We start from the raw sequence: 17,903 nt of genomic DNA, 5'->3' as shown, positions 1-17,903 counted from the left end.
TTTAAGTAAAGGATGATGGATTTGGTAGGAGGAGTGTTTTGAGGATACATACGCAAAATGTCCAAGGAAAAAATAAAAAGGTTATTTTCACTCTGGTACCTCAAAGTTTACACAATTATAAACTTTGATACCCTAAGTTTACGCTTTCTCGTACTTTAATATCCTAAAAAAACTTCCTGGCACTTTAATGCTCTTACTTTTATGCTTTTCTAAACTTTAACACCCTAAAAATTCCCGACACTATGATATCCCGACATTTATAACTTTTTTGAAAGTTGACATGCCAAAAAAAAAATTTGACACTTTGATATCCACAAAGTGCTTTAGGGTAAAATGTGTAAAACTAAGGGTAAAGTTAAAAAATATGTATACTTTGGTTATCTAAGTGGACCAAATTTTATTTGGAGTATCAGTCCGAAATTTTATTTGGAGTATCAAAATATGTAAACTTTAAGATAACAAAGTGTAAATAACCTAATAAAATCCCCTCTTAGGGCTCGAAATAAGTTATCACCACAATAGGAGTCTAAAGAGCATTTTTTCCCCAAAAAAGGGCAACGACAAGATAATATAATAAATAAAAAAAACAAAACTACATCATGGGTACCGACAACCCACACAAAGTCACAAGCGCATCCGCAGCAGCAGTAGCGTCATGTTTCTTCTTCAGAAGGTAAGCTCCTTTTGATATTATTCTTCCCAACCAAATTCGTTTATGTTTGACCAAAATCCTCTAAAACCCATGAATTGATTTCATTTTTTTTCCCCTTGGGGGTTTTAAATCTTGCAGGCATGGAGGACTGCAGCTTTTGGAGTCTATGGCTTCACCCAATTCACAAAATCTGGCTTCCAGTAAAATTTCCCTCCTTTATCTCAACTTTTATAATCAAAGGTCAAGCTATTTGTTCTCAGTCAATTGCTATGGATAAGCTATTGCTCTGTTAACCAAATGCAGTGAAAATCTATGGAAAGATGTTAATTGTTGGGTTTATATAGCAAATTTATAACACCTACTCCAGGCCCCCTTTTTTTTGGGTTGGGTTGAGATTATGCTTCTGAATGAGGCTATACCCTTTTTCTTGTTGTGAGTAAGAGTTTATGACTCCAAAGCATAACATCAAATGAGTGCATTGACTATTTAGTTATTGTTGAAGAAATTTCGGCATAATAAAAGCAAAAGGTTGGACATACCTAAATCTAGTTTTCATTAGATATTGTTTTTTATGACCAAAAATTTTTGGGTATAAGAGGGTCTTGGATGTAAGAGTGGCTTAAATTAAAGGATTACACTACAACAAAATACATCATTGCTGACAAAAGAAAAACGTCGGCAAATATTTAAAAAACGTCGGGAAAAATCTTTCCCGACGCAAAATACAACGTCGCTAACGCGTCACCAAAAATGCGTCAAGGAAAATATTTGGCAACGCAAACTCACTGCGTCGGCAAAAGTCAACACTTTTGGCGACGCTTGATGCGTCGGGAAAAGTACAACTTTTAGCGACGCATAACATTTTACGTCGGCAAAAGTATGCAGTATTTTTTCCATATGTGAGGCAGCGTCGGGAAATCTTGCACTTTTGGCGACGTACTTAACGTCGGCAAAGGGCAATGCTTCGGCAAAAATATACTTTTGCCGACGCAGAATGTAACGTCGCTAAAAAGCTTATCTTTGGCGACGCATGATTGCGTCGGCAAAAGTGTAGCTTTTAGCAACGCAGAATAGAGCGTCGCTAAAAACTACATCTTTGGCGACGCAAGATTGCGTCGCTAAAAGATATTACTTTTGGTGACAAAATATCTCGTCGGCAAAAGTGTTACATTTAGCGACGAAATATAGCGTCGACAAAAGTGTTACTTTTACTGACGCTTGTTGACACTAATTTGCATCGCCAAAAATAATATATTTTCTGTCAAATACAAGCCTACACTGAATCTGAACATCCACAAAAAATTTGCTCCCATTCAAATCAACATAAAAGTCTATTTTTCCATTTCCCCTTGAGCGCTAAAAGCGTTAATTTACAAACTTCCTCTTACATACCCAAGTACATAAAGTCTCTCAAAAACAAATTACATCAAGAAAACTAGAAACAACAATCTCAAATTTGTATCATTAATTACAAATAGTTAATGGCAGAAGGTACCAATGACATCAAAGATTGACAAGCCTCCCGAATCCTTGAGCAATAGGACTTGCAGAGTGCTTGTCCATGAAGAGGAGGAATATCTGCATTAAGTGCCTGAAGAGACTTTGTTTTCTGCATACGAACAACAACACCTGCATTAAGAGCATCGTTTTGGATAGGACATGCTGCAAATCATCATTTAATGCAAGTCCATGGCAAAGAAGATCTTCATCCCTATAAGAATTTCAAAAGAGAGTAAAAAGTTTAAGTTATGCAAATGAGGCAGGAGTAGATCATGCATGAAATAAATTGATACATCAAATCCCATCAAAGTAGAATCAACTATGATTGTTTGGATGAGATAATTAATTAGTCCAATTGAAAACTCAAAAATTTCATGACTCAATCTTCCTTCTCATGAGACTGATCTCTTTGGCTTCAGACAATACACATCTTAAATCCTTGTAATTGACTAGATTTCCGTTATTCATCCTAAATTTTTAGACTGTAATCAGTGGATTTGAGATAGAGAGATGCATGACTCTATTTAATAGCAAACCTTACCTTGCAGTGTTCTGAACCTTAGCGTGCAGTGTTCTGAAACTCTTGAATATTATACTCTTCCGAGTCCTCCAATGCTCCGTACATGCTGTAAATTTAATTTACAGCCCTACCCGACAATTATGGTTGATAAAGGGGTTAATTGGAAAATAAGTTAAGGATCAGGTGTTGAGGAATCCCAACACAGCATCCAGTCAGAAAATTAAATAAAAACTTCACTTTTGAACTGTCAAGGTTTCTTCAAACTGACACCAATGATCCCATCCCCACATGACCCCCCTCATTAAACAACCTGTCAAGGTTTCCAGTAATGATTTTCTTTGTAATTTATCTCTCAACTTTCATTATCAATATAGTGTCTGATATGTGAATAATTCCACTAAATAGCATTTTCGTCGCTCGCTGGAAACAATATTTTCGTATATGTTGAACACATGGTAAATATAAGGCTGGAGAAATAAGCTTCACTGAAATTTGAAGTTTTGCGTATCAGAACGTCGATTATTTGATTTATCTCATGGAAGCATTTATTGATCACCATGTTCATGGAAAAAGAATTATTGTTGTGTACTGATTCGTATCAATGGAAGTTTGAAGCTGGTAGGGTATTATTTGAAGGCCAAATGCATTTGCTAAGAAAATTAAAGGTTCGGTGTGTCTCTTATCTATCTACATTGTTGTCACAGTCCAAATCAAGTCATATGCATTCAATATGTTGGTGTCATAGCGTTCTAGCATTTTTAGTGCCTGAGTGTCCTATGACCATCGCAAGAAGTGAGGATCAACAGAACGCGCTTCTCTCAAATTTATGCAAACACAATTCATCTCAATTCTCTCTATTTTTTTATCCCGTTAGCTTTACTAAGTTTAGTTTCATCAGTTTCTTAGTGACATTGAAATGTGTTTTCAAATTTAAGCAAACACAATTCATCCCATTTCAAAGCAGAAAATATTTAGTGGAATTATTCATAAAACTTGATTGGTTACAAACAAATACATATCATTCCACATGGTTTACTCATAACAAATAGTCGACGTTTAAATTTTAAATTCCTAGCATTAAATTTAATAGTGTATGTCTAGAAACCATAAATAAGTCTAATAATGAAAAATTAAATGCAAGTTTGACCTCATCTCGATGAGAAATCTCTACTACCACCGCTCACTGCAGGCTGGCTACGTGCAAATAGCCGATGCACTAAAGCCTCAAGATCAGCAGTCTTCTGGGCTTGTGCGTTCATCTGCTCAGAATGTATATTTCTTAACTCAAACTATAGATATAAAATTCATTCCTAGACTTGGATATCAAAGTCGTTAATGGGTTTGTCTACAGGTCAAGAATAAGCATACAATGAACAGACAAATGCAGTCAAGCATGGGAGGAGAGAAGGCTAAGAACCAGAAAAAAGTCAGAGAAGCAGGAAGAAAGTTCTAGTCTCCCGTAGACTTCCGGAATCAATCTAAGCTAAAATAAATATAGGAGGTGCAATTTAAAGAGTTTGATCGACTTCTGTTTCAGAGCAACAGCGATGTTTCAGCAAACATATGAGCTTGTTAGCATTACTGATATTTGCAAAATCATTAATTTTGGGAAGATATAAATACCAAAAGACCAAACTTCCTGTCAGTAAAACTTATTATCTTCATAATTCATTAGCTCAATATGAAACCAACCACACGCATAAAAATAGGGATACTACAAACTTCCTACTACCTATTTTTGTAAGCAAATCCATTTTCACACTCCTGAACTCAATGTACTGAAAAAGCTAGGGTTTCGGCAGGGAGTACCGTGCGGTACGGAAGGATCTGAACCAAATAGAGGAGGAGGAAGGGGGTGGAGGGAGGTAGTAAATGACCAAACTACACACCTTCAGCGCAAACGTAAGGTTCGGATCACCCCCTACAGAGGGCTGTTCTAATAGGATTATTACTCCTCAAAAGGAATATGTATTCAAAAGCTTTATTGGACTATGAGGGTGCAGGTTCCCCGACCCAGAAAGCAAAGTCCTGAGCAAGAACCGCATAGTTATGGATATGTAGTGAAGAAACCTACAGCGCTGAAATTTCGAGATTTCAATGAAATTCAACCAAAATCTTTCTGAAGATGCAAATGAAAACTACTAGGCGAAGTCTTAGGTTAGAGTTATATGGTTAAAAGCAAACGCATGTTAGCTAGAAATTAGAATAACGATAGTCAACCAATCCAGCAAATTAACTATATAAAAGGAGTACATAATTATAGTTGAGCTAGCTACTGGCAAAACTATTAGCTCACGTCCAAAGAACTTATTCCTAATAATTGATTACGTCTTGAAAATCAGAAAGATTCTTAACAAGTTCAGAATATCCTCATTAACAAAAAAAAAGATAAATAAATAAATAATGAGAAAAGGATTAGTAATCAACCCGACATTGCTCCATTAATCAACAAATGCACTACCCTTAATCAGAAGAAGACAACTAAAGAAACTTGACTAGCTAAAAAACAATATTTCAAGAATCGTTCCACATGATCCCCTTAATCATAATAATTTAATCTACAATTATGCTAAGTTAATGATACTTAGGTCCTTTGTATGTTAGGAAGCCATGCCCTAAGGAAGGTCAGTCACTTTTTTCATGAACATATGGGAAATTAATGCATACATTGGTGTTCTAAATATATAAAAGGTGAATTTACTTTTTATTATTTTAGCAAGAAGGTTTCACTCTATACTTTTGTATCTGTTTAAGCTGATTGAGTTTTGATGGAAGATCTAGATACATGGTATCAACCATCTCTATAATCCAAATGAATTGGTTGATATTTTGTCCCTCGAATTTCTCCATCTTACTTGATCGATTTGCTTTTTGGTTAATGAAATGAACAAGGCAACTTGCTCTGTTTTTCTTTTCAAAAAATAATAGGCTCCTGCTAATGGAGAAAAAAATATCATAGGGGATCATGTGTAGAATATTATACACATGATATATTTTAAGTTTTCGTCAGAACGATTTGCCAATCCAGAATTGATCCTGAGCCAGTTTTGTTCCCAAAGAACATGTTTATCTCAAGTTGCCAAACAGGCACCTAGTTAAGAATCTGGATAACGAGCGGAATTGTTGAAGAGGATGTAGTTTAACGGACAATAAATTTCTGTTCCTAACTCCGTGTCATTGGATTCCATCTGAGCTTTCTATTAATCATCGAACTCCTGCAATTGAGCATGCCCCTCAATGTATCAATTATCGAAAGCAATCGATTTCAACTTTTGCAGACTATGATTACAAGCGTCAAGTTACCACCCAGAAAACCACCGTATAAAAACAACTGTTTACATCGCTCGGTAAATTATTACAAACAGACTATCACATTAACAAAAATCGGGAAGATGGAAATATTGCCCATGATGTGATAATATATCTCATCTTACCTAGAGAGGAAACATTATGTTCCAGAGGCATCACCGTGCACAGGGGACCATGACAGTCCCATGGAAAATGAGTATGGCTAACTTCTAAGTACATATATCTGTATGATATATTTGAAGAGTTGACATTTTCTCTCAAAACGCTCTCGCAATTTCTAAGGGATGAAAGCATGGTGATGCTCAATTGAAAGTCCCCCTATCTAAGAATATTTCCCATCCTATCTAAGCATGATTACCAAAGGGAGAAATTCAATCAAGATTCATGTATCTTGTCAGATTGAAAAGCAAAGGGGACGATTTCTAGGGTTACAACTGAAAGCAAATGAAAACTACTAGGCGAGATTCAGTACCTTCCAGGGCGATTTTGGCAGGAGGAGGAGGAGGAGGAGGCGGCGAGATCCGACGGAGGCGGAGATCTCCGATGATGGCGTCGGTGAGCTTCGACGATGGCGTCGGTGACCTTCGACGAAGCGGCGAACTTTCAGAGAATTTGGGGGCGATTTTGGCTCTTCGTCAAAATAAGAAAGGGGGGAATTATCCCTCCTTTTATTTGGGGGGCGGGGATTTGGGGGTGGGGTTTTGGCGACGACGATAAATAAAGTAGCGTCGCTAAAAATATAACTTTTAGCGACGCTAATTATAAACGTCGGGAAAAGAACACTTTTAGCGACGTTAGCCTAATACGTCGCGATAAATACATACTATTAGCGACGCTAATTCTAAAACGTCGCTAAAAAGCTATACTTTTACCGACGAAAATGAAAAAACGTCGGAAAATCCATAACTTTTACCGACGCTAAGTTAAAACGTCGCAAATAATATACACTTTTAGCGACGCTAATTATAAACGTCAGGAAAAATATATTTTTTGCCAACGCTAACTAAAAGCGTCGGGAAAAACATAATTTTTGGCGACGTATTTAACCATGCGTCGGGAATAAACGTCGGGAAAAGTACAATTTGTTGTAGTGTTAATCTCACATAACCCCCCTAAACTTTGGGGGGTGTTGCACATAACCCCTAAACTTTGCATTCCAATCTTTGTAACTTGCCATGTGGCAACATATCCCCTCCCCTAAATATTGGTTTTTTTTCTCTCAAGAAAATTTTAGTTATTTACAAATAACATGTGGTTGGTGAGAAAAGTTCAAAGTTTGGGGGGGTGTTTTGAGACACCTCAAACATTAGAGGGTTATGTGAGATAAACAAAGTTCAGGATGATTATGTGCAACACCCTCAAAGTTTAGGGAGCTTTTGTGAAATTAATCTTAAATTAAAACCAAGGTATGTCGTCGTACTCTTCTTTTATTCCACTTTCAGAAGTTGAAATTTGTGCTATTGCTCCTTGATTTCATGAAGTATAAAATTTTGAGATAGCTTTTCTAGCCATCAATGTTTTAATCTCTATGACATTTCATTCTCTCGTTCATAATTATGTCAAACCTTTTGTGAAGCTAAAGATCTGGTCAAAATCCCAAAGCATCAACTTCACTTAGATAGCTAGTTTTAAATCTAGTCAGATTTGATGCCTTATTCGTGTAAAATTGTTATTTCTAGCCAATCTCACTTTTTGAGAGGCTATATGATGATGAATTTTTTTGAATGTATCGATTATTTAGTTATTACAGCTCCTAGCAGGAGGGTAGCAGATATAATTAACCTTTTCAATAGAAAGAAGAAAGAAAAAAAATATGAAGTCTATCATAGGATTTAAACAATATTATTTTTTGAAAACAATATTTTTTTTGAAAAAAATATTTTTTTAACAAATATTTTTTAAAAAAAAGTATTTTCTTGAAAAAATTATTTTTAAAAATGTAATTTTTTTGGAAAAAACAAATTTAGAAATATTAATTTTTTGAAAACTTACTATTAATTAAAAAATTATTTTTCCCTTGAATTATATTATTTTTGTTAAAATATCATTTTCAAAAAGCTTCAATAACATTTTCCAAACAAATACTGTATTTAAAAAAATATGAAAAGATTGTATGTTTTAATAAAATTAATTTGAAAAATATATTTTTAGGAAAAAATTATCATTTTACAAAAATAATATTTTTTACAAAATATACTATTATATGAAAATTAATTTTTTAAATAAAAATATCATTTTGATAAATAGTATCTTTTGAAAACTTTAGAAAATTTTAAAAGTTAGCTTACTTAATAATAAAAACCACTATTTTTTAAAAAATAAATATTTTTAAAGTGTAAAAGGAATTAATAACTTTAACAATCTATTAATAGTTAAAAAACAAGCTGTATATATAAAGTTATAAGCAGAATCCTATGGGTACAACTGCAATTAGCAAAATTTAAATTTTGATCAAAACAATTGCTGCTGCAATTGCATGCAAGAAGAGTTGCAACATCTCGGTTAAGTGCAACTGACACTTGCATTGCAACTATATTTGCAAGCTCCCAAACGCCCCCCAAGTATTCCAAGCCATATATAGTATCTTTTTCAAGGTCTTGTATGCTGGTGTTGAGGATTTGGATGCGGGAAAGTGTAAAAGGCAGATAGACAATCTCTATCCTAAATACATGCGTGTGAATTTGAACTAATGGTGAAACAAGATAGAGCTCCAAGTTTATGAGATGTTACTTGTGTTATATTTCGTTATGTATTCTTGACCTGTGTTACATTTTCTTCTGTATTGATATATAGTTTTTGCTGAACAAAGCGATTTCAGTTTATTAATTCGTTATTTTAAGGCTTATTACACAAAAATCATAATTAAACATGAAGTGTTTCATAACAAAAAGTGAGATGCTAGTATGTGGTACTTTTATGTTTTAAATACATTCCCCAGTATCTTTATTCTTTTCTGATAATTGAGAATTATATCCCAGGGAGCACTCCAAAAGATTCAAACCTGAAGATATGCAAATTCAGATGCAAGGAAAAAATTGCATAGTAACTGGAGCCAATTCTGGAATCGGTTATGCAACTGCGGAGGGTCTTGCATCACGGTACTTTTTTCTTCTTGTTATTGATTTTGCATTACAAATTTGCTTTATTAATTATATTTAATGGAGAGGGTCTTCACTTGAGCTTTTGTATTCTCTTATTCCCAGTGGAGCCACTGTGCATATGGTTTGTCGTAGTAAAGAAAGGGGAGAGGCTGCTCTTTTGAAGTTACAGTCAACCACAAATAACCCAAATATCCATTTGGAGGTTTGTGTTTGAGTGTCGTAATCTTCTTTAAAAAATTACGCTTCTATTTTGTTTCTTTCAAAGTCTTCATAACTGTTGAGAGCAAACTCTCATAGGCTTAGATGGTAGAAGATATGTAACCTCCTCAGGTTTGTAGTATCGGGGAGAGAAATTAGCTTATGTGAGTTTTATTTTTATATTTTTTATGGCAGGTTTGTGACCTGTCTTCCATCACCGAAGTCAAGGCATTTGCATCCAAGTTTACTTCAGAGCATAAACCACTTCATGTCTTAGTAAGTTTTATTTTCTGTTGTTACATGTTATATTGTTGAGCAGTAACTGTGCATGATACGACATGACACAAGCTCAGGAAGGATACGACCGTAACTCCAGTGGAAAATTTCAGTTTGTTTCACTGTCAATTTGTTATTGGATTTTTTTATTATTATTTTTTTGTGAAAATTGTTATTGGAGAATTCGTACTGTCACCTCATGCTACACATAAAGTCTTATTGTTCCTGCAATTGTGGTTGACTTTTGCTTTTAATTTGTCTTGTTTCCAAACAGAAACCTGATATCTTCCCTATTTCCTCATTCACCTCGAAATATTCATTAGTCCGCATCCCATCTGAAATTGTTTACGTTGGAGAAAATACCACCTCCCATCACTTACTACTTATTTTTGACGGGTGGAGGCTGAACTGACTAATTTTTCCTCATCCCATCCTGTTGATGAGGGAAAATATACAGAGGAAGACACCAATGACCGGGACTTTCTGTCTCAATGTATACAATTTTAGGTAGGAATATAGAATTAGGGAAGATTTCCGGTGTTGATGTGGGAGAAACGCTTTTAGCTATTGGTCCGTTGCCTTGCAAGTTTCTTATTAGTTTTCTTAATGAAAATTTGACGGGTCACTGATATTGTGCATTCAGATTAACAATGCAGGCATACTTGAGCACAATCGAGTAACTACTGCAGAAGGGTGCGTCTCTTCCCATGACCATTCATCTCTTTTTCATAATCACGTTTCTTGCATATAGAGTTCATTACGAAGTTACTATCTCAAGAAAGAACATATTACTTCTGTCCTTTTGTGTTGCTCACTATTATTTCTTAGACATTAGAAAGCTAATGCTTTGTTTTGTCTTTATCATCTTTGACCAGATTAGAGTTGAACTTTGCTGTTAATGTAGCAGCAACTTATGCTATGACAGAACTGATGATGCCATTATTGGAGAAAGCAGCACCTGATGCTCGAGTGATTACAGTTTCTTCAGGTGGAATGTACACAACTCCTTTGACCAGAGATTTGCAGGTGAAACCTCTGTATAACTTTTTTTGCTTTAGTACTATTTAGCAGAACAGTCAAAGAACTGAATGGTTAATGATTATGAAGGATTATTATTGCTCCATAATTCTTTTTGCAACTTCAACGAAGGCATATTCTGTTATTCATAAGTACAGTTGAACTAAATTACATTATATCTCATGTAAGAATATGCCGTGCTAATGTGAAGTTCTTTTCCTGATTAGTTCTGCTTGTTTTTAACTTCATTACTTTTTCAAAAGCTGAACATTACCTCTTGGCTTCTAGATATACTCCATTCCTAATTTTATTCTCTTTCTGCAGTATAGTGAAAGAAACTTTGATGGAACCGTACAATATGCTCGGAACAAGAGAATTCAGGTGGTAAATATCGTGTACATTATTTGCTTTCTGGGTGTATAATACCTTCGCTTCCCAAAGTTTCCCAGTTGTAATCTTTTAAAAGGAATGAATGCTTATCCTTGAGCACACACTCTTTGTGGTACTATATGAACCGTTGAAAGCTCATTCATAATAATTGCAATGCACAATTTGACATATCATAGAACGCTATTACTTTTGTATTTTAATCACAAGAGCGGTAGGAAACTTGGATTTGTGAATATTGATAGATAGAATACATCATGGGAACTTCTATCCCATACCCATGTCAAATTTCTCATGCGCGTGCATTTTGACATTTGCTGTGGAATATTTAGTTTAAGACATGTTCTCTGCACTTTTGACTCATTTCTATATTTCTTGTGTACTTCTTTTTCACATTAAATATTTTTGACACATTCCTATACTTTTAGTATAGGAGCTTGATTGCATATTTGTAAAGCTTTTATTTTTATTTTTATTTTTTATATGCAAACCTGAACTAAATGCAGGTGGATCTTTCTTCTATTTTGATTATCACTTGTGTCTATCTTGCTGTTTGCTAACCTATAGAGATCTCTTTTTGCCTACCTGTTTCAGGTGGCATTAACTGAGAAATGGGCAGAAACTTATGGTGATAAAGGGGTCGGTTTTTACTCAATGCATCCCGGATGGGCCGAAACCCCCGGTGTAGCCAAAAGCTTGCCTAGTCTATCTGAGAAGTAAATTCACTCCTATCTAATTCATTCCTTTTGATTTCGGCAGTTTTTTTCTGAGGGAAGATTGGCCTAGATACAATATATGCTATGTTGTTATAGTTTGATACTGAGAGGTATACTAGAAAATGGCATTGTCACATATTCCTACCAAAATGTGTGAGCCAGAATCTGCAAGTTCGGCTGAATTGTAGATGAATAATGTTGTAACACTGATTTGTGATTAAAATGAGGGTAAATTTCACAAACTCTTTAAGTTTTGCCGTTTTAGAGATAACCCCTAACTATTTTAATACCACAAAACTCCCTTAGCTTCGGTCTTTGAGAATTTTTGCCCATAACCTCCTAAATTTATTCTATTCCGCTAAATCCATGGAAGAATGTTCACTTTATCCTCCTAACCTAGTACTGTCAAATCTAACATGTCCTGTGCCAAGCACGTGATGGACAAAAGGTGAAAACACTAAAAAATCAGTAGAAATAAATAAAAGAATATAAAGGGGATTTTCGAGGGTCAAGGGGTATTTTCTTTTTCTTTTCTTTTTCTCGTCACGTGATTGTCACATAGACTTGTTGTGTTACCTTAAGGGCTTACAGTGAACGATTATTAAGGAGTTCAGTGGAATCGGAGTAAATTTTCCCTTAAAAATACGATGATTTCATTCTTGCTGAACTTTTTATTTGGACATTACTCAATGCTTTTGCGAATAATGTCAGGTTATCGGGAAAGCTAAGAACAAGCGAGGAAGGGGCAGATACAATTGTATGGTTGGCATTGCAACCGAAAGAGAAATTGGTATCAGGTGCGTTCTATTTTGATCGTGAGCAGGCACCGAAACATCTGGCGTTTGCTGGGACTGCAAGCTCTCACAGCCTCATTGGTGAGGTTGCCGATAGGCTGCGGTCTTTGTGCCGCCTGTCTTTTTGAGTTGTAGCTAGTATATACGAGAATTGGGTGATTACATGCAATAATATGCTGGTTGAAAAGAAAATTACATGTAATTTGATTGAGTGTGTAATATGAAGTATGAAATTTCATTCTAAAGAATGCATTGTAAAGAACGGGAGCTAGGATACATTTCAGTATATACAGAATTACAGTAAAGCAGCAAAATAGTTAGTTTCGTGTTTTTTTGGGTCTGTCACATATTAATTCTAAATATGGCTGCCTGAATTCAATCTAAAAAGAGAGAGCAGTCTTGCAAATCACAGAAAATTCATCTCTAGTATTAAAATATGTGAGGGTTTTGTGGAACCCAAAACAGGGGGTTGAGATTAAAATGGACATCAAATTTGGGAGAGTTGGTAAAATTTATTCAAAAATTAAAAGTAAACCCTTGCACCAGCCGGGAATCGAACCCGGGTCTGTACCGTGGCAGGGTACTATTCTATCACTAGACCACTGGTGCTTGACATGTTCAAACTTAAATAAACTTAAAAAAAGAACTCAAATATTGAAACGGCACAGCAGCATATTCTTCAAAGATATGGAAGACTAACGTGACAGAGAATTGTGCAGAGCATATAATATTTTCTTCCATCATTATTAACTTTAGCGGTTAGAATCCCCCAAGTGCTATAAATTGATTCATAGAGCATAGAGAGTAGGGGTAGTAAGCCATATCTGTATCTAGAGAAATACTATGGCTACTAGAATAAATTTACAGATATAGTTCTGTAGTGAAATATCTGGATTTGTATCTGAAATATTTGAATATATGTTCATCTTGGAGTTACAATTGCTTCAGCTTTAGATTAATGAATTTGAAACTAAATCTGATGATCAAGTGTTCCAATCATAGCTTTTCAGCTATAACAAACATATTAATGAACTCTCTAGTACTATATAAACTATTATTTTTTACTATCCGTTTTGTATCTGCATGTATATTTGCATATACACCCACATGTATATCTGTATCTGTATCTGTATCTGATTTTTGCGGTGTTAAGTCAATAATTAGACTATGTTAATCATTCTCTTGGAGTCAACATCTGTCCCATATAATCATTAATTATCAAATCAGCTCACCTCAGTCAGGGGCGACTTAGGAAGCATGGGCATTCGACCCTTCCCGAGTTAGGACAGGTCGAGACAAGCTCTCACCTGACCTCATCACTCGAGTCAACCACCCTCATTCACTCAGAGCCGGGTTGATGACTTGTGAGGCCGACAAAAAAGGTGGTACTTGTCGTCCCCCTCGTAGAACCAGATCAAGAGGTCGTTCGTCCTCGAACTTCATGCCAACAACTATCCATCATCATCATTGCTAGGGCCACGAGTCTTCATGACTCATCACCCTCTATACCTCTTTAATCACCATCACATCAAATCAATAGTGACTCATTACATATACAATCGATACGTGTAAAGCTATCTGTTGATTTAGCTATTCGCTTAGACTCAACCAGAATTATGCTTCTACACCTCTTAGGTGGGTATATATATGGGCTCATCGTCCATTAATGAGAGGAGGGGGCCTTTAAGCCCCCTTGGGGACACAAGTACACCCTTTCTGGCTAACTAATTTCATCACCTGTATATTTCAGAACTTATTCAGTTCATTAGTTTCCTGCTCAAGCTCAACACTGTCTTGATCGTCGAAGGAACTACCAAAGAACCCAACCCTGGTCCTCTAACGTATTTATTTTGCTGCTCTTTTATCTTAAAATAGGGGACTAGTCACCTAAGTGGATGAGGTAACCCACATCGTCTGTTTCGAGCCCAAGCCTTATCGCAAACTCGGGTTATCTACTAATCTCGCTGCTGAGTCTTAGGACTTCAACACTAGCACCAACCGCCTCATTACTTTAGATGGACAATCCCCTATATTCGAGCATCGGAATAAGAAGTGGCCATCTCCACCTAAGCTCCATTGCAGTTAAGAAATTTTTTGCCAAAAGCATATGATGGAAAGTTGGTCACAAAGTATATATAGCTTCGGAGAACTCTTCAAGGTAATCAAATTAAAGATACTCTCTTAAACGAGATATTTTTGTGCTATGTATCTATATGTAGTTGTTGACATTCGATCTTCATCGCCTCGGCCTACTTCGACACAAGACCTTGGTGTCATTTCCATGAGTAAAACCAAGACGCACCATCGACACAAAGACCTTGATATCATTTTCATGAGAAAAATCCAGGACACACGTCTTAGAACTTGATATCATTTTGAAGAGTAAAACCCAAGATGCACAAAAGACCTTGGTACCTATTCAGGATGAACCTAAGGCACGTCATCAATTTGGTCAACTCTAACAAAAGACATTGGCACCCTTATCATAAGTCCAAGGCGCGTACTCCAAGACCTTGGTGTCAATGTGAGTAAACCCAAGGCACGAGGTCGAGTCGTCCCCAACTTAAGGCACAAAGTCAAGTCGCCTCGACCCAAAAGCAAATCGATACTAAATACAGATTACAAACTCTTAAACACAGGAATGCAATCTCAAAGGTACTTGGTTCAAATTGACAAAATTATCTTTTTATTCATGTGTGAAATTATTTACAATGCAAAAGTGCTACAAAAAAGAGAAGATACATTGAGGCTCCTAAGGGGTCGGACTTGGAAATGATGGAGGCTGATCGATGCTAGTGCCAGGAGCAGGTATCAGACACGCAGGAGTAGCGACAGTAGAAGTTAGCAGAGGAATCGACCGGACCTCAGTCTTGACCTCTCCATCTTCTCTCTCTTTGGGCTGACTCATCCAGCTATCATGAGTCGAGCCCTCGTCTGCCTCTTGGCTGACTCTCGATGCTCCTCGTTGCCACTCCCTCCATCAAGCGTGAGCCCCCCTCCCTACTTCTCTATCTCCTGAAGCTCACTAAGACAGTTGGCCACCCTTGGAGGATAGTGGAACTGGTCGGGATCGCTTGAAGTTCATCTAGGAGCTACGCCTCGAGATAGTCATAGCCAGCCTTTCAAGCTAGTGCCACCCTTACCTATCCGACAGTGTTGTGGCGATAGCCTTTAATAACCTTGAACTAATGGATCTCAGTAATGGAAGACTCACGCTGCCGCTCGGCCTCCAGCGCAACACGATTTCTCTCCTATCTAAGCTTCTTGTGAGCTATTTGCTCCTCCTTCAACTCAATCCGCGGGCTTTGGTTAACCAGTCAATCCGATCGAGCCTGCTCATAAGCATCATTCCTCTTTTGCTTCTCGCCTCCGACCTCCTTGGATAGATATTTTATCCTATCATTCCGTTCATGAAGCTCATGTTCAAGATGGCTGAGGTCTTCCTTGAGCTTGCTGATCTCGACCGACTTCTTGCTGTTTGAAGTCTTCAGTCCGTTGATCATCTTCTCCGGCATCTCCACCTCCCAACGCTATTTGCCCTTGCCCCTTACCCAGATGGCCAATTCATCCTCATTGGCAGCTAGCACTAGGAGAACCTACTCGAGGTCATCCTTCTGTCCCTCTAACTCCTCTTGGAGTCTAAGATAGGACGTTCAGACATACTCATAGTGGTTGAACAACTCCTATTCCACCAGAGCTTTGCAGATCATATAGCCCTTTAGGCACTAGTGAAGGCTGACATTCGGCATCTCCCTGAGGATGTCATCATCACGAGGGAGATAGAATTGCTTGACTACTCGGGTTTGGGAGAGTCGTAACTCCAAAATTGACTCCCTCGCCTGGGTTTGAATCTAAACTCCTACGATGTCTCCTTATCATAGCAGGGACTGACTCTGGAAGACCCCATCAGCAGCATCCTCAGCCTATCCCACTTCTCTACCTTGAGCTCATCGATGTGATAGGGATATGTCCATCCAAACCCTTGAGTATGGGTGCCCGCTCAGTGGCTTGAGCTCATCGATGTGATAGGGATATGTCCATCCAAACCCTTGAGTATGGGTGCCCGCTCAAGTGGCTGGTTTTTTCCCTACTGATGGGCTAACTCAACAGGCGTATCAAGGGCCACCTCGCCCTCTATTGTGGCCTCAACCTCGGCCATACGGATCTCAGACCCCTCTTCTCTAGCAGAGGAACTATCGTCAATGATGACAACTTTGGCTTCTTAGGCCGGGACAACAGCATCAGCATCCCCTACTACTTAAGGAGGCGGAATCTCCATCGAAGGCTATCTTGTGGCATCCCTTGAGTAGCAAAGGACGCACCCCCCCTAAATAGTGTAGACGGTAAAAATTACCTTGGAAGACGAAGTACGAGATTCGCCTGCATATTCAAGCCGCCCGCACAGCTTACAAATTAAACTCACCCAAGAGCTTGGCTCGCTAGCACGAGCCAAGGCCACGCGATCATCAGATTCGCCTACATCGGGTGACCGAAGACCCGTCTGCATGAAGATTGCCTCGCCTGCACGAGTCAAGAGCTGAATTCGCCTACAAACGGCAAGCTCGCCGAACTCGCCAGAGTACTTGGCAGTCGCTACATCACGTACAGGGATGAGCCTTCCCACTTCCTACGACGTGAATGGAAGGAGCACAGTACTCCGAGCCCATCAAGTAGCCGCTCACAGTATGAGGGGTTGGTCAACTCCATGCAGTCGCCGAGTTCGCCTGCATGAAGCTCGCCTCGCTTGCACGAGCCAAGAGCTGAATTCGCCTACAAACGACAAGCTGGCCAGACTCACTCGAGTATTAAGCAGCCGTAACATCACATACAGGGATGGGCCTTCCCACTTTCTACGACGTGAAGGGAAGGAGCACAGTACTCCGAGCCCATCAAGTAGTCGCTCACAGTACGAAGGGTTGGTCAACTCCATACCGGCGTCGAGTTCGCCTGCATAAAGCTCACCTCGCCCGCACGAGTCAAGAGCTAAATTCGCCTACAAACGGCAAGCTGGCCAGACTCACTCGAGTATTAAGCAGCCGCAACATCACATACAGGGATGGGCCTTCCCACTTCCTATGACGTGAAGGGAATGAACACAGTACTCCGAGCCCATCAAGTAGCCGCTTATAGTACAAGGGGTTGGTCAACTCCATGTAGTCGCCGAGTTCGCCTGCATGAAGCTCGCCTCGCCCGCACGAGTCAAGAGCTGAATTCACCTACAAACGACAAGCTGGCCAGACTCACTCGAGTATTAAGCAGCTGCAACATCACGTACAGGAATGGGCCTTCCCATTTCCCGTGACGTGAAGGGAAGGGGCACAGTACTCTGAGCCCCTCAAGTGGCCGCTCATGGTACAGGTGAGAGACAAGATATCTCCCAATGGTACATGGTCATATCCCATGATTCAAGGAGTGACCACGCGGTCTCTCCTC

At 38.1% G+C, this 17,903-nt stretch overlaps 1 protein-coding gene, 1 long non-coding RNA gene and 1 other non-coding gene across 3 annotated transcripts; 1 reads left to right on the top strand and 2 right to left on the bottom strand.

Moving 5' to 3' along the window:
• On the top strand, positions 614–12,800 carry LOC109827459 (dehydrogenase/reductase SDR family member 12). The gene is made up of 10 exons (XM_020394468.1): positions 614–673; positions 791–852; positions 8,960–9,079; positions 9,185–9,284; positions 9,476–9,556; positions 10,200–10,249; positions 10,432–10,582; positions 10,898–10,954; positions 11,555–11,676; positions 12,388–12,800. Exons 1-10 carry the CDS (start codon positions 656–658, stop codon positions 12,596–12,598), a joined length of 972 nt encoding a protein of 323 aa, XP_020250057.1. The 5' UTR covers positions 614–655; the 3' UTR covers positions 12,599–12,800.
• LOC109827468 lies at positions 1,965–5,313 on the bottom strand. Its single transcript, XR_002243438.1, has 2 exons — positions 3,820–5,313; positions 1,965–2,363 (listed from the first exon to the last, which is right to left on the bottom strand). It is a non-coding gene; the product is annotated as an uncharacterized LOC109827468 (long non-coding RNA).
• TRNAG-GCC lies at positions 13,009–13,079 on the bottom strand. Its single transcript has one exon. It is a non-coding gene; the product is annotated as a tRNA-Gly (tRNA).

The sequence above is a fragment of the Asparagus officinalis genome, chromosome 1 (assembly GCF_001876935.1).
Source record: "Asparagus officinalis chromosome 1, Aspof.V1, whole genome shotgun sequence".
Classification (NCBI taxonomy): Eukaryota; Viridiplantae; Streptophyta; class Magnoliopsida; order Asparagales; family Asparagaceae; genus Asparagus; species Asparagus officinalis.
Note: the sequence above shows the minus strand (reverse complement) of the source record. Positions and strands in the feature narration are given on the sequence as shown.